The 20,968-nt window shown below is 40.3% G+C and overlaps 1 protein-coding gene across 2 annotated transcripts in view; it reads right to left on the minus strand.

Annotated features, from left to right (window-relative positions):
* CAST (calpastatin) overlaps nucleotides 1–16,208 on the minus strand; it is a 110,166-nt gene extending 93,958 nt beyond the window's left edge. The window contains exons 1-2 of one of the 2 annotated variants that reach the window (XM_008569138.1): nucleotides 16,116–16,208; nucleotides 3,881–3,943 (exon numbers count right to left, since the gene is read on the minus strand). In XM_008569138.1, the coding sequence (XP_008567360.1) occupies nucleotides 3,881–3,943; nucleotides 16,116–16,145 (93 nt within the window). In that variant the 5' untranslated portion in view covers nucleotides 16,146–16,208. The remainder of the gene's footprint in view (nucleotides 1–3,880; nucleotides 3,944–16,115) is intronic. The other variant, XM_008569136.1, reaches the window with a different exon arrangement.
* Nucleotides 16,209–20,968: the final 4,760 nt, after the last annotated feature.

A 20,968-nucleotide genomic window follows, 5' to 3' on the forward strand; every position in this document is an offset into this window, starting at 1 on the left:
AAGGAAAAAAAAAAAAAAAAAAAAAAAAAAAAAAAAAAAAAAAAAAAAAAACGGGATATGCAATGTTTCACTCAACATAATATATATTCATAGAAAAAAGACGTAGGTAAATACATCAAGAAGTAAATAGTGGGCATCTCTAGGTGCTAGAATTCTAGACAATGGCATTTTTTTTCTTTAAATTCTTTGGTACTTCCTAAATTTTTTTCAATGACCATGTTTTAGCTGTATGATCATTAAAAAGTACTAAAATCAGTATACATAATAATTACGAATACATAATGTATTAAGAATATACACAAAATTTTGTAGCAGTATTTACAACTAAGTGATAAGACTCTAGGTGATATTGTTTGCTTTTCACAAGTCCATATTACTTTTCTGATAAAAGAAAAGACTAACCTCATTAAAAGAAAAAGTGTAAGAAAAATTTAAAAATTTTGAGTCATTTAATACTTAATTAATTCATTTTAGAATGAGGAAAGGTAAATACTGTGGAAAAGAATGCCACCAATGCTATTGTGGTAAGGAAAATGTATCAAATATCTTTTCCTTTACGGTATAATTTCTATTCTCTTCTATTCATATCTTCCTCATAAAAACATATCCATTATTAAATTTGAAGTTTTAAAATTGGCTCTGTGAGATCATGCCCATTTTATACTTTAAATTCCATTCCCCAGGACTTCACTGAAATATGTTGCTAAAATGTTCACTCCCCCACTATGGCCAGATGTGTCAGTTGAATACTCTAAAAAGATTTGATTGCAGGTTTGGAAAGACTTCTTTGTTTCACTGTATTCAAAGATGCTGATGTTAAAAGTTTTCTTTTTTTTGTTTGTTTTTTTGGTTTTTTCGTTTTTCTGCTCTCTAGCTTTTTGGCTTGTTAGTCCATGAAACTTTTGGTCTTGCAATTCCTCTACATCTGAGAAGGACTTGAAAAAGTCATGACTGGAATAAACAAACAAGCATAAATTCTCACCCTACTCTATCCTAAAGCATTTATATTGCAAATGTAACATGCCGAATAACATTTTAGTTGTAGCATTCTATTAAAATTGGGGCAGATGTCTTAGGATCACTTAATGGCTGTCTATAAATGTCATATTCCAAAAAAAGTAAGAACTATTGACAAAAGTGAGGGAGAAAGAGCTCTGAAATTCACATGGCTGCATTCATCCCCATATATTTTTATATATGGCAATATAATGGTGGTTTCCAGCTAACCCTAATCATTTTTACTCCTGGTTGTATCCTTCCAAAGTCCTCCTCTATGTCCTTTTTTTTTTTTTTGCACCTCTAAATGAAATGCAGCCGAGTAATAGAGAAGAAAAAACAGCCAAAAAGTACCCCTAACAATAGAACAGTTTTTTAAACTGATTTAGTCTTAAAATTTCAAAGGCCTTGGTTTGTCCTCAGAGGCCTAACCAGTATATTTGCATGTGCTTGGGTACAATAAGGTATTTAACCTTCAGGGGTCTGTGCCAGTTTGAAAATGAATTATCAAAACCCAAACTTAGCTTTTTGATCTCACTTCTTGTTCAACAGAGCAGGAGGTAAAAAAATATTTGAGAGAAAGAATCATTTTTGGAAGTCTTCGGTAATTTTGAGAAGTGAGAAGGAAGAAGGATGGTAACCAACCATGTATGGTAGGCAGGGCAGATAACAAATCCAGATTGTACATAGTTTTATGATCATGAGCATAAAGACAAAAATAATGCCTAATGTAGGACAGTTTCCTTGAACTTTCTCCAGGGCCACAATATCTCACCAATAACTTATTTGCACATGATATAAAAAAATTAGAGACCCTTTGAGGATAGACTATTTTGGAAATACACTTTGACTACCAAGTCACCCACCCCCATGCTTGTCCTCCCTGGAAAATAACTAGATATGGGCAGAATTTAATGAGAAAGTGAAGCTCTCTGAACATCTGCTGGTTGTGAATGCTGCCCAATTCATGAATAGTTCTTTGCTCAAATAAACTTTGTTAAATTCATTTTGTCTAAAGCCATGATTCAAGTCATGTAAGCAGGGCAAAACCTCTGCTGCCTCTTTGCTTCTGCTGGATGGAGCAGAACAGACAAATATGCACAGGCTCTGGCAGAAGGGCAGGAGTTGTAAATACGAATTTCCTAGCGATGTTATGAAACAATGTCAGAATTATTTGAATTGCCAAGAGTGAGAAGAAAAATCCCTTCTTCCTCTTCTTGTGGCAGATGATCAGCCTTTCAACTTCAAAATCAAAGTACAATCTGCCTCTACAGATATAAAAATCTCGAATTCTTCCCTGGTGGTATTTGTAACAGGGCTTCTTAGCAGTTTTTTCCAAGCCTTTTATAAATATGGAGATATGGTGCTTTATAATCCTGACATTATAAAAAGACTTAACTCTGTGCTAGTAGTTGTTGCCTAAACCAATAATGCCTGTACAGTCAAGATGTAATATTTAAGCTTCCAAGTTATTACATAATGGGCCAGAATGACCATATAAGAACTAGCTTAGTATTCATTTGACTATATTGGAAAAGAAGATTTCCTTTTTACGTAAGTAGTTTAATCTTGATTAATATTAATAGAGAATTGCATACAAAACCATTTCATAGTCTGGAGAATAAAGAAATAGTATAGTTTTCAAATAGGAAGTATTCACTATTTGCCTAAATAATTAATTTGGTAGGTAACTTAACTGAGCATATATTTAAAGGGTAAGATTGATAAAGGAATGAAATGTAGGTAGATTTTCATTCTAGTAAAAGGGAAAAATGTATTTTTTTCTAAAGGAAATTTACTTTTTAATAATTTAACCAAGAAACAGCATAAAATCTTAATATATGTTTACTTTTGCTTTTTATTTTTAAAGAAATATTTGCCTTCCATGGGTATAAAAAATTTACTACAAATATGCTTGGTAAAATAATAACCTAAATTATATTTTCATGGGTATTGGTAATGAAAACAATGGTAGAAAGTTGACGAGTAAACTTTAGTGCAGAATGCATAACAGGTTCTAGCCATAACAGCTTCGTTACATATTGAATATTTTGAAACTGCAGAGAATAAGCAGGAAGATGAACTAAATTTTCATAAATATCTGTTTAATGTTGATAATATAGAGAAAAATAAAACGAACACTTTATGCTTTCTACATTTCCATACATTTTTCAGGACCTGGCTATATGACTTGTACAAGTTGGAAATGACACAATTTCTGCTGCATGAAAATGAATATATCTATTGATGTTTAATAAAAAGCAGCTAAAGGGAGACAAATCCAGTACCCTTTTGAAGGACAGAACTTTCACATGACCCTTTCATAGAGAAACAGGTCAGTGTTGACAGTGCACATAATGGTGCATCATTCAGTGAAAGGAGAAATTCACAGGCTCAACAAAAATCCATCTCAAAGTGGGGGTTCTAGTATTTCCATAGAATCGATGCAAAATAAAAATAGTTCTCTCTTCCTTTTGTTTGCAAACTGGAATGACTGGTTAATCTAGGTCATCACTGTCCTCCTTTCATGGCACCCTCTCATGAAAAAAGATTTCGTTTTTCACTCAGCCTTTCGATTCCCTTCTACATCTGCCTGCCATGTTTGCCAACAAAACAATTGAGATTCACCAGTTCCGATAAGTGAAACACTCTAAACAACTGAGCTCTATTTCTAAATGGAAACTATTTCCAAAGCTTCCTTTCCCAGGAACATTTTATTTTTTATTTATCCTTAATTGATTTCCTCTTATGTTCTTGAATTGAATTTTAGTTAAAACTAAATTTGCCAATATTTCAGTAGGAGCTCTTTGCTACATCATTACTTAATGTTTCAAGACAGAATTCGTAGTTTAAAAGCAAGAGAAAATGAAAACCCAGAACTTACCTCATCTGATCCTTTCTTTTCTCCTGGTTTGGAAGGTGATCCACTGGTTTTTTCATTGACATGCTATAAAATATTTCAAAAAGATAATGTTTAATAAAGGGAAATAATATAAGATAATAGTGATGTTAATCCCAAAAAGCTAAATTCATAAACTTTAAAATGAGGACCCCTCTAATCAGTCTCCTGAGAAATTCTGCATCAATGTAGGTGGCTTTCAAAAATCAAGGGATGCTACAGACATTCATTTGGGATCCAGAAAGTCAGTCTGTAATTAACCAGATGCAGAGCTGATGGTGATGCCAAGGCGGCATGTCGTCTCCTCCAAAATGCCTCATGGGATTTTAAAGCCCAAATTGCTAGAATGGGAGACATCTGATTCATCTGATGAGATCTCTAAGGACCATGTTGTGTCTGAAGCCATACTTAAAAGCTTCCATTCAGCATGGACTCAAGGGTCCTCCACAGACTTCCAAGTCACCCATCACTTTCCAACAGCTTGTGAATTACCTATAGTTCTTTCATCTGAGTATTCACCAGTGCAGAAAGGTAAAACTTAAAGGGGAAAGACCACACCTAAAATTTCTCCTACTTATTATGGCTTTAGGATTTTATTACACCTAAAAGCAGAATTATTTTTCTTAATATGACTCTGGGGATGAATGCAAGTATTTTTACATGGTGCATAAAAGCTTCAAGTAGATTACACGCTCATTTGACTGGGTGAAAGATAAAATAAGCCATAAGTTTGCTGAATTTTTTTTTTTTTGAGAAATAATAAAAAAAAGTTCCTAAATAGGGGTACAAAGAAATATCTCATTTCTTACACACTGTGGGATGTGTAAGAAAATGGGAAATAGGAACCAAATATGAGAAAATAAAAGCTCATCACTGGATTTAATGCCAGTCATCCTAGGTTAAGCCAAAATATAAAATACTATTATGCTCCCTAGAGCAGAATCACAACCTGGATACATAGGTCAATACAATTATTTGAATTAAGAAGAGAGATAATAGCAGTAATAGTAATAGTAGTAATTCATATCATTATTATTTACAAGGCACTTTCATATACATTCTTATTTGTTACAAAAAAGAGGCTCATGCAGTTTTAAGAATCAGAAAACTAAGAATAATAGTTACTTGGTGTTTCTCACAAGAACATGTAACTAGTAAAAGGGAAAAGTTCACAAAGCACGTTTTCTAACTTAAAATTGATTGTTTGCCACTATACCATGCTAAATGGAATTAGTTAATATTCCCTTTAATCATATCAACGGGTATGCTACTAAAAAACGGCCAAGGAATGCCAGAACATGTGGCTGAAATCTTTCCTTAATAGTGCTTTGTATGAACAACTAGCAATACATCACTTTTATGAATGTATAATTCTTCCCAGGAAGAAACAGTCTCATGGATTAGTGATTGGAATCCACCAAAAAGCAGCCAGGCTTCAATAGCCTGGTGAATGAAATCCCCTACAGGGCTTGCTTTCTTATATGTCCTAGCCAAGGTTTTGTTTGTCCATATTTGAGGGCAATCAGTATTGAGTGATTAGTGAATCTTGGGGGAAAAAGGAACCATTTTAAAGCCCACATATCTATTAGTGCTGGATGGTAATCGATAAATATTACAATAAGTAGTGAGCAAAAGATCTGTAAAGGCCAGAGTGGCGGGAAAACATTATCTCTTTTAAAGCAAATAAGAAAGCCATTAGCCTGAGGTTGTTGCTGTATTTAGAACCCTTCCATAAGCAAATTGGAACTTAACTTGGAGGCATTTCTTGTAACTGATTTAAAATAAAGCAAAACAAAACAAAACAAATGAGCCTCAGACAATCACAAACAGCCAACCAGCTGATTGGTCCTATAACTAGGAACCTCCCACAGACCATACCCAAATAAGGCAAACACCTAGCTGTAACAGTCAAGCTATTTCTTTACATCCACATTCAGCTTATAAAAGCTTGCTGCTCATGCTGCTGAAGCAGAGATCTCTGAACCTCTCCCAAGTTTAAGTGCTGCTCAATTAATGAACCATCTTCGTTCAGATAAAACTCTGCTAAATTTATTTTGCCTAAAGTTTTTTTTTAATATCTCTAAAAAATTATTCAACATTTGGAGATAGTATTTGATAAGGACAGATCTACAAAGACAGAGGTTTACCAAATCTGTCTACTTCCAGAACCGATCATTTTAGAACCATAAAATCACATTCATTTATTATCTGCAATTCCATATTTTGTTCAGATTAGATAAAATAAATAACAGCAACAATATCTTTTACTAAGTATTTCACTAGTGTTTCCTGTTTTGAGTGCCTTATTGACTTCTCAGGAGGTATTGTTATTCCATTTTACAAATGCAAAAAGTTAAAACGGCAACTTGTTCTTGCCTTTTTTGTTTGTTTGTTTTTGCTCTTGCAAGTTTCCATGCTCTCTACCCGGTCCCAGTCTGCTTCCTCTTCATGTGGCAAACACGTATCATGATTTATTCTCCCACACTAAATGTGTATACAGCCTTTTCTTCCTTAAGATATAGGTATATAGAAAATTTCTTCTACAAAATTTGTAAAAATTGTTTCCTGGTGGTGCTTCAAAATTATAGCACTCAGGGCCGACCCCGTGGCTCACTCGGGAGAGTGCGGCACTGGGAGCGCCGAGGCCGCGGGTTCGGATCCTATATAGGGATGGCTGGTGCACTCACTGGCTGAGCACAGTGCAGGCGACACCAAGCCATGGGTTACGATCCCCTTACTGGTCACACACACACACAAAAAATTATAGCACTCAACATTAAGCAACATCATCAGTTGCTTCCATTGAAATGCTCAAAATCCCTCAAAATTATGAAGGTTCCAAACAATAGTTTGGGAGGAATATACATAATGAATGATTTTAAAATGTTTAGTTATAATGACAATTTAAAAATTATATATTGTAAGTATTGGTATTTTGTGATTTCCAAAGAAATATTTGCTCTTAATAGAAAGCTTTTCACAATACACAAAAGTATAATGACATAAATAAAAATCACATATTCAAATGCAAACTTTTTTTTAGAACTTCATGAATTACATTTTTCATGTTTTTTAACTTAGCTTTTGATTATAAATTTTTTTCCCAGAAAAACATTCAGAAAAAGTGAAAGAATAATACAAAGAATGTCCATCATTCCACCGCTTAGACTCAACAACTATTGTTGCTGTATTTTGCCATGTTTGCATATACAGAGAGAGAAGGAGAGATCTATATATACCTGTATTTGAAAGTTAATTGCAGACATCCTGAAACTTTAACTCTAAACATTTCACCATGTATCTCCTTAAATTGAGTACATTTCCCCATATAAACCTAACACCGTTATCACCCTAGGAAATTAAGAAGAATTCCCTAATACCATTCAATTTCTAGTAATTAGCAACTTTATAAATTAACCATTGCCCTGTTCATTTCCTGGGGCTTATTCAATATTCAGCAGTCCACTAATGATGTAAAAACCAGTTATACCTTTTCATGGAGAGAGTTTCAAAATGTCTGATTTTTTAATTCATGGAATAATTGAGCATTTTTCATTTAACTGACTGGGTGGAATGAAATACTTGGGAATGATATATGTCAAATTCAGTCCAGCTCAAGAACCTACAGTGAGTCTTCCTAAGAGCAAAGATAGAAAAGTTTGCTAACCCTGGCTACATGTACCCAGTGGGGTAGGGTGAGGTGAGAAGAGCATGGAGCAGAGAAGGAGTGATAGCTCAAGAAAGAGAACTGAACACAAAACTAATGAATCCTATATGAGGGAAAGGCAGCTAACACCTCCTAAGTACCTACCCTGTGCTATGCCCAGGGCTAGGCATTTCCCCATGTGGTCTCCTTGGCTCCCCAGAGCAACTCCACAGGACATACACTGTCACCTTGTTTTATGGATAAGGAAACTGAGGATCTGAAAGGTGATGTCCTCCTTGGTCAGACCAGTCAGGGTTACAGTATGTGGGCCAGAGACTAGGGTTTTCTAGATCAAGGTAAAAGCTTGCTGGGATCTGTGATTCTCATCAAGAAAGTCTTTAGAGCAATGCAGTGCCCTAAAATGAAAACAAAACATACAAACAAAAAAACTAACAAAAAGCAACAAAAACAAACAAAACAAAACAAAACAAAAACCTTTCTTATTCTGAAACTGGTTTGTTTTATAAAATTTGTCAAACACACAATACTTATGAATTCCATACTGTATTAGCTGGAGAGGAGGCGACAGACAGCAAAAGTAGGACAGAATGCCAGCCCCAAAGCAGTAAAGAATTTCACTGGGGCCTCAGATGACAGGAAACTCCACGAGGGCTAAGATGAAGAATACAGGTGGTTTGTGCTGCAGGAGATGAGGCAGGGAAAAAATCAGATAAAGGGCTTTCCTGTCTTCCCACAAGAGGAAATAATTTTCCAAACTGTTTCACCCTAGGTATCATCGCATATTTAGCAAGTCGTGCTGTCCTTTGTCCTCATCCTAGGAGGCAGCACTCATATGAGGCCACAGAGAACCCATAAACCTGTGAGGATAACAATAAGAGCAAAGAGCAATAGGCTTGGAGCCTGAGCTCTCACCCAGCTACAGACTTCTGCTAGTGCGAGGCCTTGGCTTTGGGGCATTTGTGCACCTTCCCTATTTTTACCCAGATATACACAGATACACAGGCATGGTACGTGTCACACCAAATAGGATAAAACAAACTTCTACACATATAACAGGAGAAAGAAGACAGAAAAACAGCCTCTGACAGTCTAAGTCTAGCTTGAAAAGAATGCCTGATGACAATGTGCTTCTGAAATGCTTTATTTTTATTTTTATTTTTTATTTTAAAGGTATAGCGTTTCTTCTAGAGGGAGACAGAAACATTCTAAGATAAAATTGTGGTGATGGTTGCACCATCCTGTGAATATACTAAAAAATATTGTATTGTATGCTTGAATGGGTGAATGATATGAATTGTGAGTTACAGCTGAGTAAAGTTGCTGAAGAAAACGGTAAAGGTTATTTGAAAACTTGAAAATTTTCTTCTTCAACTTGGAGACAAGGCCATAGACATCAATATTAGCCTGTCAAGGGGCAACTGTAGCAAAACATGAAGCAGTAAAAGGTTATCTTGGTGCTCTCTGGACTTTCCTAGTGCAGGCAGTTCCAGGGCCCTCCTGTGGATCAGAAAGCCTTCAGGTTGCAGTGAGGTCCATCCTTCAGCTTATTTCACCAGCACCTGGGGGGCTTTTGGATACACCCCTGCCAGAGCACAGGGATTTAGATTTAATGTGAATAGAGTGGGGCTTGGGCATGGATATATTTTTCTAAAATTCTCCAGCAGATTCTAATATGCAGCCAGGACTGGGAACCACTGGTTTTGAGGAGAGATTTGTGGGCTCCACAGCAGGAAGTGGAAGTTTCTGCTACTCAAACCACCCCACTGAGTGGGCACCCAGGGCGAGGTTCCCAGGGTCAGGCAGGCTGGTGCGGCTCTGGGCGCATCCCGGGTAAACCCTGAGCTCAATGAAGGAGCACAGTGCCCTATATCCACACCAGCGTTTGCTGTCTAATTCTGGGCCTTGCCTTATTAATGACATCATATCTTCATATCTGCATATTAGTCTCCATTTTTTTCAGTAAAGCAAACAAATTAGCACTTTATTATATACTTTCTTGCTTACTGATTACTACATAAATGTATATCTTGCCTTCCCATCCACATGGTAAATTATACATACTTCAAAAAGTTCATGGAAAAATAGAATTAAGAGATAATACAAATCTTTCCACGAAGTTTTTGAAGACCCCTCGTATTTGGTTTTTTTCAAATTGTTGTGTGGTAGGACCATGTCAAATAATATCTGATTGAATGACTGCATTTCCACAAAGCTCTGAGCATTCCCTGAGAATTATTTTACTCTTTTCAGATCGGCAAACTAGAGAAAGAGGCTGAGAAAATAGCTTGAAAAATTGAGACAAAGTACAAATTGGTATATCCTGCAAAATCTCTTAAACTCTATCCTTGTGTATATTCTACTTGCTAAAACAAGACTGTTCAGCTAACGAGCAGAAGGACCAAGGTGGAAAGCTGGTTTTGCTTCAAAACACTCTCCCTGGGTGCAGATCTGGGGCCTGTCACCTTCCAGTGGATTTTTTGCCCTACTCCTGCTCTGTTGGTATTGCAGGGGATCTGTGCAGGCTGCATTTCTCTTGGTGGATGGCCTCAAGCTGGGTCTGGCCAATGGGAGACACTGGCGGGAGACTGGAGGTGGGGTGGGTGTTATTTCTCCTCTTTCCTCTGTCTCTGGGGGCCTCTCCAGTAGCATCTCCTGCAGGCCAGGCCAGCTGTGGCTCCAGCTTCCACAGGGTGACCCTCCTCCTCTGTCCCTCCAGCCTAGGGATGGTAGCAGCCCCCTGCAATTTCTAATCTCTGGGTCGCTTAACTCTCCCGGGCTGGCTTCCCAGCCTTTCCTGTTACCTGGGTAAGCAACTCCCTACATTCCTTTTGTTTTAAACACTCAAGAGTCATTTCTGTCTTTTAGTTGACTGTGATAAACTCTGATAGGACAGAAAGAGCACGGATTTGCAATGCTATATGACCTCAGACAAATAATTTAACCTTTCAGTTTCTCCTGGTAAAAATAGAGCTACTGGTACCTATCCCAGGGGCTGGTGTATTTATGAAAAGAGCCGATGTTAATGAGGAATGTGGCCCATTGTCTAGTTCATTGGAAGAATACAATCAAAGTTATCCACTCCCTTTTTTTCCCCTGGCATCAGTCTATTATGGCGAATTATGAGACAATGAAATGAATGGGAGAAATAAGCAAGGATTTGAAGGTTTCATTTTCTAAGGCTATAAACATTAGAGTAGAAGAATTTAGTTTTTCATTTTCCCTGAAATACAAAGGAACCAGGTTCACCTGATAAATTTTTACTTAGTACTTTGTCTATCTCATGACTGTTTATTATATTTGTCTCACATTTCCATATTACACCTAAGAAAATAAACTACACAGCAATAGAGAATTCATTTTCCCAACAATCTACAGCAAGTTGGTTACAGGAATGATACTTAAATTTAAAATTCCCATGCTTTAAAATACTTTGAAAGGGTGTGTGTATGTGTGTGTGTGTGTGTGTGTGTGTGTTGACAGGTGTGGGAATTGGATAGATAAACAAGATTGGTGCAACGTGGATTACTGATGCCAGCTGATTGGTGTTTGGGGCGCTCATTATATTCTTTCTTCTTCTATGTAAATGTAAAAATGCTTCTACTAAAAAGTTTTGAAAAATGTAGAATCCCCTTATCTCAGGAACATCTGTCTCCCTAGAGTGAGACAAAGGCAAAACCCTAGCTGTTTTACTTAGTTTTAATACTGAAAATTCCAAACTCATAGAGAAGGCTAGTGTGAGAGGCAGGGTTTATTTATCAAAAAAAAAAAAAATCAGTGAGTGCCTACTATAAGCTAGGAGTTGTGGGGAGGACGATTATTATAGAAACTAAGAAAATGAAAGGTCTAGCTTTAAATACATGATATCTGCTCCTCTAAAAATTATAGGAATAACTTTCTTTGCAATTCTCTTATAAAAGATACAGCATGTGTATTAGGGATTAACTGCATAGCTGTAATTCTGAAATTCCTATGTTTCATTGAGCCCCAAGTGTGTTTTCTGCTAACATTTTAAGATTCCAGTGGCTATTCCAAGATGAAACTGTAAAGGCACACACTATTTTTGTCTAGTTTTCAGGAGTAGCATTGATTACTTAACTGTCATAGATTAGCTTGTGGGATCCACCTGCACTGAGGCTTTTTGAATTTTCTCTCAGTCAAAGGAGATGTCCTAAGAATTTAAATAGTTACTTTGTTGTCATTTCGGCAGTCATTAAGATATAGTTTTGTCTATAAGAAATGCAAGAGAAGGCCAGGCATGAACCACCCACACAATTTTTATGTCCACAGCACTCTGCATGGAACCTGACACATAGTAGCTGGACAGTAAACAACTGTGCACACTTTTGATCTTTACCAATTTACTCTTTGTGTTCCATGAGATTTCATAGTCAGAATGAATTCTATACATTTTTAGGAAACTAACTATAGACCCTTTTTCCTCTGGAGTTAACTGACTCTCCCATCTAAGGAGATAACTTACATAAATAGTGGTCATTGGATGGAGTAGTTTTTGCATTTTTCTTAACTGGAAGACATCTGAAGTACATTTGCTTCTTTATGGTAGCCGTAAAGCTTTCTGGGTAGGTTTCAATGAAGAGAAAATAAGACAACTTGAAGAACAGAATTTTAGTATCCCACTAACAGGATTTCCATCTTAAAAATAATTTAAGAAAAAAACAAAACATGGTCTGCTTACAGTAGTCTTGTATCTGCTGAGGAAACCTACTCAGAACTAATTACCCACCTATCCACCTTGGAATCTCAGATGACCACCCACTGTTCCCACCCCCAGAGGGATGGGAACATCATTCTTTAAAAAGCACTTGTAGAATATAATTAACTTTCTGGGAAGTGTTTAAACTGATTAAAGAACAATATCAGATGAAGCAAACTAATTCAGGGATTGCTGGCCAAGAGAAGTAAGTTGTATTTGACCTCTGCATTCCACTGTCCTAAAGCCTGTGCCCTTTTTGCAGACCCCACAATTTTGCCTTCCTTACTCCTAAAATTCAGTACAGCCAAATAGTCTGTCCTGCCATAGAAGACTTGCGACACTCTTCCCAGGCTGGTGTCTCAAAAGACTGAGCTCCTTGATCATGCTGCCACTGGGCCCCTGGGTCTAATTAGGCTAAGAAAACCTTTAATTAACATGGCCTAATAGAATCAATTTATGACTCAGGAATGTGATTACTGGGGTAACCTAAATTTATTCTTCATGCTTGGTCATTACAATGATCATCAGGTGTTCTTCAAATCTAGCTTTTCAAAGTTTTGTGTGTGTGTGTGTTTTACTACAACCACACAATTCTTCAGAAGATAAAACCTATAATATTGATGGAAATGTGGAAATATACATTGTAATGTTTCACAGACTAGCTTTATAGGTGTCATGCTCTTAAACATATCTTAGATACACCTTTTAATTATTTTATTTTATTCTGCTTAAATTTTGAAAGTTAGATCATTCACAACCTTTTTCATTATCTAAAGGATTCCACTAAAGATATTTTAATTGTAAAATGTGCCATAAGTATTCTGAGATGTGTGTATATGTCTATGCTTATAGACATACACATACATGCATAAATCTATATTAATTTATCTATATTATACACATAAGTATTACTTACATAAATATGTGCATATATACATATATATAATATATACAATATGAACACATGCTGCCAACTGGATCAATGGGTCTAACATACTGTATATAATGTATTTTATATGTATATATGTTATAAACTGGCCATATGGACCTTTGGAGGATTTTTGGGTGGGCTTTTGGGAAATCTCTGAAGTCCCTGAAACTTTATGGGAAATTGTATTTGTGTATGTATGTATTTTGTTGTGGGAAAACAGTCCATAATTTCCATTTGATTCTCAAAATGGTCTATGATCACTCAACCACCGCCAAAATAAATAATAGGAAGTTTAGAGCTGTACTGTCCAACACTATAGCCACTAGCCACTCGTGGCTATTAAACACTTGAAATGTGGCAAGTGTGAACTGAGATGTTTGGTAAGTGTAAAATACACATTGGATTTTGGAGAATTAATATGAAAAAGAGAATGTAAAATATCTCAATCGTTGTACATCGATTACATTTTGAAATAATATCTGGGATATAGTGTGTTAAATAAAATACATTATTAGCATTAAGATCACCTGTTTCTTTTTGCGTTTGTTTAATGTGGTTAGTAGGAAGTTTAAGATTACATATGTAGCTCATGCTATATTTCTATTGGGCAGCACTCATATGGAAAAAATTAAAGCTTGAGATGCAGGAAGCACCTGGGGCTCCTGAGCTGGGGCAGTTGGGGGCTGAGGGTTTCAGCCACACCCCCCTGACATTTGCATCCAGCAGCAACAACCAATCTGCTACTGGAAGGTCCCTGGTCTCCCCTGCCAAAATGAGGGGAGTGCCATGGACCTCAATCACACACCACCCTTCTTCCTTGTCCTCCCATCCTATTTCCCTCCATCTTCCCCTCCCCTCTCCCTCCACAACTGCTCCTCAACAACATCTTAGAATGAGGCATGGAGCTGGGGGAAGGTGAACCCAGCTGCAACTAGGTAAAGAGCACACCAAAAACACCATCCATGCAGGTAGGCCAGCATAGCACCGCAAATGCCATGGCTGCCACAAAAGCGGCTAGGGTCTATAGCAGCAGTCACAGCCATAGCACGCCAGACTCTCAACTGCATTGAGGCACCAGTGGAGACCAAAAAAAAAGAAGAAGAGATCCTCTCTCTCCACAAAGCACACTCCAGAGTAATTGAAGAAACTTCTAATTTACAATAATATAGGACTTGATCACACCTGTCTCAGTACTGGACAGATCATCTAGGCAACAAACCAACAGAGGAACAGTTAATCCAACAGACGGAGAGAACAAATCTATGGTTATGGGGGGGGGGGAGATTGGATAAGAATAAATATGATTTGTAAGAATGAATATGCTAATAAAAAAGTAAATTAAAAAATTAAAGCTTGATCACAGACATGTTGCTGATTCTAGAAGGCTCCTACTAGCAAAAAGTTTTTCTAATAGTTCCAGAATTGGATTTTAAGAGAGGTTTTAGCAAAAAATGCTGGACTATGCCTGAACATAATAGGACTATGCCTAAACATAACATAAACAGGACTATGCCTAAACTGTTTCATCCAAGTAGCTCAGAATAATTTCCTTTAGGGAATCATGGGTTTGGAAGGAAAAATCTGATGTCAACTCTGAACCACTGACATCCATATTTGCAGGTAATTCACATGGTGCATTTTGATAAGAACCTAAGGACAAGGATGGCTCAAAGCAAACTTCGGTTCTTAGCACATCAATAAAATGCTTCATTTAAAAAGCCTAGAAAATGTAATGGAAAACACTTATGAAGAAATATCTCAAGGAAAATCAGAATTCCCAATCGTTAAAAGAATATGTATATGGCATCTTGATTTATGAATCTAATTAGTCCTCATTAATTTTTATGTAGTGCATATCACTCCTATTTTACAGATGTGGAGACAGGTTCAAAAAGGTTGACCCGCTGCCATGTGGGAAGAAGTATTCGTTGCTGTTCTCCACTGTGTATTCAGAGGCTAGTACACTCTCTGGCACATGATAGATGCTCAATAAATGTCCCTCGGCTGATAAGTAACAGTTTCCTGATTCCAACATAAGGTTTCTAGTTCCAAAGACTGTCTAATTACATCTTTGTTTTTCCCAAAACCACATGCTGAGAGAGAGAGGTATACCTAATTTTTTAAAATTCTCATCATAAAGCAATGGGACATAAATGTTTTGGATCTCTCTGTCAACAAAACTTTTGTGGGTTTTGTATGTTTTTTGTTTTTTGGTTTTTTTTGGAAAGCAATCTGATGTTAAATCATGCTTCCTGGTTCCAAAACATTAGAAGTACGAGCTTGCCAGGATCTCAAACCTGACTGGTAGGGCAGATGCACTCAACAAATTGAACGTATCTGTCCCTCACCCAAAGTACACAGCATCTCTCCCCCCCACCACACACACACACCTACACGCACACACACACGCATACACAATGGTCTTGATCTCAATTGCTCCTGTTTGTTAGTGTTTCAGGTTTTCTCCTTGGCCCCGACCCCGGTTGCCTCTCCTCCTTTTCGTTGGAGAATGTACGTCCAACAACCTTCTTATAAAGTTTTAAGCTTTACTTAGGGGTAAAAACAAACCCTAGACCTGAGCTCTTGCGAGCTGCGTCCGAGTTCACCGAGGTATCCTCCTCCAGGGGCGGAATTCCTCCAGGAACAGTCCCTGTTCCACTTGTGAGCGCGGGCTGAGCCTGCTGCATCTGCTCTCACGGACGCGCACGCCCGGGCGCGCTCGCACATACCACAGGAGGGTGAGTCCCCGGCCTCACGGGGAGCCTAACCTGAAGGTCTGAGACGAGGTCGCACCCGGTCCCCACCCTTCCCAGCTAAACCTCGGACAAAAGTTCGTCCACACGCTCAGAAGAGCAAAGTAAGCACACTCCCTTCCCGGTCCTGCCCAGGCACGACCGCTCCCATTTACCGTCTTGTACCACCAGCTTGCGAACGCCATGGCGACAACCGGCTTGCTCGGATCCCCTCGGCGGAGGATCCGGCGAGGGCGCGGGGTGCTGTGCTGGAAGCGCCGGTCTCACACTCCTCCTAGCCCACCCGGCTGGCACTGGGCTCTGACGTCCCGCAGCTGCCAGGTGGGAAGGCATTTGGAGGCGGGGCCCGAAGCAGGCCCCGCCCCCGCCGGCCTGGCCCCGCCCCGCCCTGTTTGGCTCCGGGCTTGTCAGGGAAGAGGTGTCATTTCTCCAGGCAGCCACGCCCTGCGGCCCGGACTTTATACGATGACAGGATTCCGCTGTCCAGTGAAAGACCCCACTCGTTCTGGGGGTCCTGAATGAACTTTATTCCCCCCCTTCATCCCCATCCTCATTTCACCCACGTCTCACCAGCCAACTTTTCTCGACCGCTCCCCTCCCACTACCTGGACAGCGCTACTTGACCAACGCACTTGACCCAGGCCCGGGAATCCCCAGCCGCTTCCAGCCACCTGCCTGGCAGCGGACACTGGGCCCCGAACTCTTTCTCTGCCCAGGAAGGGGCGCACGGAGGATCAGGCCGGGCAGGCCCGGCAACGCCCAGGGAAAGCGGCCCGCAGCTCCGGGACCCGGGTCCCTGCATTGCCCAGCGCAGCTGCTCAGACAGGAGCGCCACTCACCTCCTGGGGCCTCCGGGAAGGCGCAGTCCAGACTGCAAGGGAGGCCCGGGCGGGGAGCTCTGGAGGGAGGGAGGGAGGGAGCGAGGGGCAGGCGAGCGCGCCCGTGAGGCAGCTTTTCCGACCCAGCCCCAAGCCCGCGCCCAGGCTGCCCCTTGCCCCGCAGGGCCCTCCCCTTCCTGCCCGCTGCTGGCTGCACCCCCCGCTGTAGCTGTCCCGGGCTCCCCGCCTGAAACCTAACACCTTCCACCGCCGGTCTTCACCAGTGACCCTCCCGGTCCCCCAGGACTGACTGTGGGTCAGAAGGGGGCAGGGGGAGAGGCTAGAGGTTGCGGGGTTCCTCCTTCGACTTGCCCAGATGTTATCTTGCAGTTGTGCAACCGCAGAGCGGGACCCGGGCGTGGCCTCCCTGAGAATCTCGAGAATTCGACACCTTTTCTGCGATCTGCCCTGGTTTAGCTGAGAGAATTTGCCAACTCAAATCTGGCCCAAGCCTGGACTGTCTAGATAAGGAAGTCGATCACAAAAACATACTGGTCTGTGTGTGTGTACGTGGGTGCACGCACTGTGTATGTTCTGTGCCATCTTACCTTGGGGGGGGGGGGCAATTTTGAAAGTTTAATAATATGTTATGGGGCGGAGGCTGTAGGTGCCAGTCCAAATCGGAGAGCAGTCCCGAATTTAAACCCGTATAGCGCTTCTGCAGTCTAGCAGGTTTTGTTTCTGAGGCTGGATTGCTTTTGTCTCCGACTCATCTTAAAGGGCACTTCCTGGTTTGGGGCTGGAAGTGAAATTTACCCAGCCTTACTAGAAAAGGCTCATCTGCAGAGACTGTCAGCCGCGGTTGCTGCAGGTTCATGATCAGACCTGACAGAAAAACCTGTTACTCTGCAATAGCGTTATTTTGGGATGTGGGGTCACAGCTCTCTCTGGTGTTGTTAGACAGCTGAGGAGAGAGAAGCCAGGTTATAGGTATCTTTGTCTTGCTATATGGAGCTTGGCAGCATGGAATTCTGGTTTACCACCTACCCCTTCAATTTTAGGAATTCTGACTTTCCCTTCCTCAAAGGATAGGAAAGGGAGGAAGATTTAAATGCATTTTCTCTTAAAGGGTTCTACTTAACTATCTATGTATCTAGTACAAACAGGCTGCAGTGCGGGAATTTAAACATAAAAATGAAGCAACTTGGATATGGGGACTATGATTGTTGTTTCAGGAAATATTGGTTGGCAGCATCAATTATATTCAGAATGGGGGAAAATGTCATAAGCCTGAAAAAAATGTTATGATTGTGATCAAACCAGTACAGTAATTTAAACAAACAGAAAAGGTACAGGGGTGAAGTGATAGGCAGCTCCTCGTCCCCAACCTCCACTCCAGGAACTGGAGTCATGTTCTTATTTGGAATCCTAAATGTCCCAGATGCAAGGTTTTAGATCCCTGGAGTACATTATTCTAACTCTGGAAGAAGAATGGTTACATTAACTTGGTGGCACTAAAGTTTGAGGTATTTTAAAAGAGTATTTAAAAACTAATTTATTTATTTATTTTTCTTTTTTTGTGACTGGTAAGGGGATTGCAACCCTTGGCTTGGTGTTGCCCGCACCGCGCTCAGCCAGTGAGCGCACCAGGGCCATCCCTATATAGGATCCGAACCCACGGCGGAGCACCGCTGCGCTCCTAGTGCCACACTCTCCCAAGTAAGCCACGGGGTCGGCCCTAAAAACTAATTTAAATGAGTTAGTTTTGTATTTCTTGAGTGTTCCATGTAAAGCACTATGAAAGGAATAGTAGAGGGAGAGATATAAACATTAAAAATGCACATTCCCTGCCCTCCAGGAACTTATAGTTTAGCTGAAGTCACATGGCATTAGGAACACATGATCATGTGGGTGAAATGAAAGACATACAGTGTGTGGATAAGTACAAGTGTGTTTTGGGAGTTCCATGGGTGTTATTGATTATAGGATGGGAAAGGAGGATTGAGCAGGCTGGCTGGTGGGATGTGAATAGAAGGAGGAGTGGGGAGCACCTCTGGAGACAGGGAGGAACCCACCCACCTTGCTGGAGCTGAGGATCTATGTTCAGAGTAATCAATGCATTCATCAACCCATTATTTACTGAGCAGCTACACTGTGCTACATGATATATTAGATAAAAAATCTATAAGATAATGACCCTAACCTTTCCTCACATAAGCAGAACAATTGCTAAACAGTGTTAATGACTATAAGTAAAGAAGATTTTAAGGAAGTTGAAGAAGAGGATGATGTTTTGACTTTCTTTTGTAGTCAGTGAGGAGTTATTGGAACATTGATACATGGACAAACATTTGTGGATCTTGGGAAAGCCCCTTTTAAGTATATATGGACTTTGCTACATTACTGTCTGCACATATTGTCGGCATTCATTCCTCTGTTTACTCAGTAACAGATGCCAGCTATGGAGAGGTACCAGAAACCTCCTACACTCTAGAACTATACAGTCCAACAAGAGAGACAGACAAGTAAATCCACAATCACAATCACATGATCATAGGGTTTGGCTGTGGGATCCCAAGGAGGGGCTTCTCACTCTGACTGAGGGGTGGACTGGAGAAAGGGAAGCTCAGGGGCTGCTTTCTCCCCCCATGTTTGACCTGAGTGAGTTAAAACCCCTTCCTAGAAATCTTCACATTTTATCTCCTCCTCTTCATCCCCACTGCTCCCAAACTTGTTCAGAAGCTCATCAATTCTCATTAGGAAAGGGGTAAAATGAGAAAAAGAAAGACAGGATGGAGTCCAGAGGAAAAGCCAGGGGAGCCTGAGAAGGAGCTACAGGGGGCAGATGGAAGCTTGCAGACAAGTGAGAGCCAGAGGTCAAGAGAGAAGGTACCCTAAAAGGAAAGGATGGTCCACAATAAAAAATGTCACCCAATAGGTGAGTCAGACGATGTATGAAGAGTTTCCATTTTATCTGACAGCTGGGAGCTTTTTGGTAACTCAGACAGTGGGTAAGATTGAGAAGGCAGAGTTTTTTTCAGAGGTGCCTGCAGTTTGGGCAGTCTCCTCGGCTTTGGGTGGTAATTGTTTTTACACCATCATGCATTCCCAGAGAGAAGCTATCCCAAGAAAACCTGGACCTTCTGACTGATATCCGGTGCCCTTCTATCCCACTGAAACATACCTGTCCTATTTGCCGTCTGCCTTCAGCCAAGTTTGCTTCACTTCATAATGAAGTTTTCCTGATTAACCAGAAAAAAAAGATCCCTGTAAATAGGCAAAGATTAATTATCAAAATAGATGAAGGCTCTCAGAGCCCTTTTCCCCATGTAGCATGCATGTATCTGAATAAGAGCTTCATGCTTTTTATCCAAAAGAATGGCTTCAGTGGTGAAATTCTGTGCATAAAGGAGAGAGAGGAAGGTGTGGTAGCCAGTTTGGAGAATATGTTTAGGCCACATGGGCTTCTTGTTTCTTCTCATGGATGGCAGATGGGGTTGAGGAGGGAAAATAATGGAGATGGAAGGATGAAGGGACAAGGAAAAAAGACAAGAAAGAGGGAATAAATAGCATATGTAGTAGTTTTTAATTTGCACTACCACCAAGCAAGAACTTGAGTGACACATACCTAGAGCTAGGCCCTCAGGATTTGTTTCTCATCCTTTACATCCCACTTTTCTACAGATAGGAAAACACCTGCAACATACCTTCAAGCCTTGCTCTTCAGCATGACAAAATCTCCTGCTTCTTGTCTCTGTGGCCCAAAGAAGATGGAGATCATATTTCCTGTCCAGGAGTGCTCTTGGGGTCAACACCTGTGGAAGGGAAGGGAAGAATGGGCAAAGGGAGAAGTTGAGCTGGGATGCAGACACACCAGATGCCTCAGACATCCCTGCAGGGAGTTATGAGGATGTCAAGGCCCTTTAGAGTTGACAGGGTTGGGGAGAGAGGGCCTTTACATGCCTGCATCAACCAGTCATCAGATACGGTTGAGAGGGAAGGAGCATGGTCGTGGGGGCCGGGGGATGGCTCTCTGAAGCTGTGGCAACCCCCAAAGGGGGCTGGCAGATGAGGCCTGTCTGCTGGCGGCACTCCCAGAAGCTAGGGCAAGGTCTCTGTTATTCCTGAAGGGGATGCAAGCGTAATATCCATTACATTCCTCAATGCTCTATAACACTATAAAACTTTGC

This window comes from Galeopterus variegatus, unplaced genomic scaffold (assembly GCF_000696425.1).
Source record: "Galeopterus variegatus unplaced genomic scaffold, G_variegatus-3.0.2 Scaffold467, whole genome shotgun sequence".
Lineage (NCBI taxonomy): Eukaryota > Metazoa > Chordata > Mammalia > Dermoptera > Cynocephalidae > Galeopterus > Galeopterus variegatus.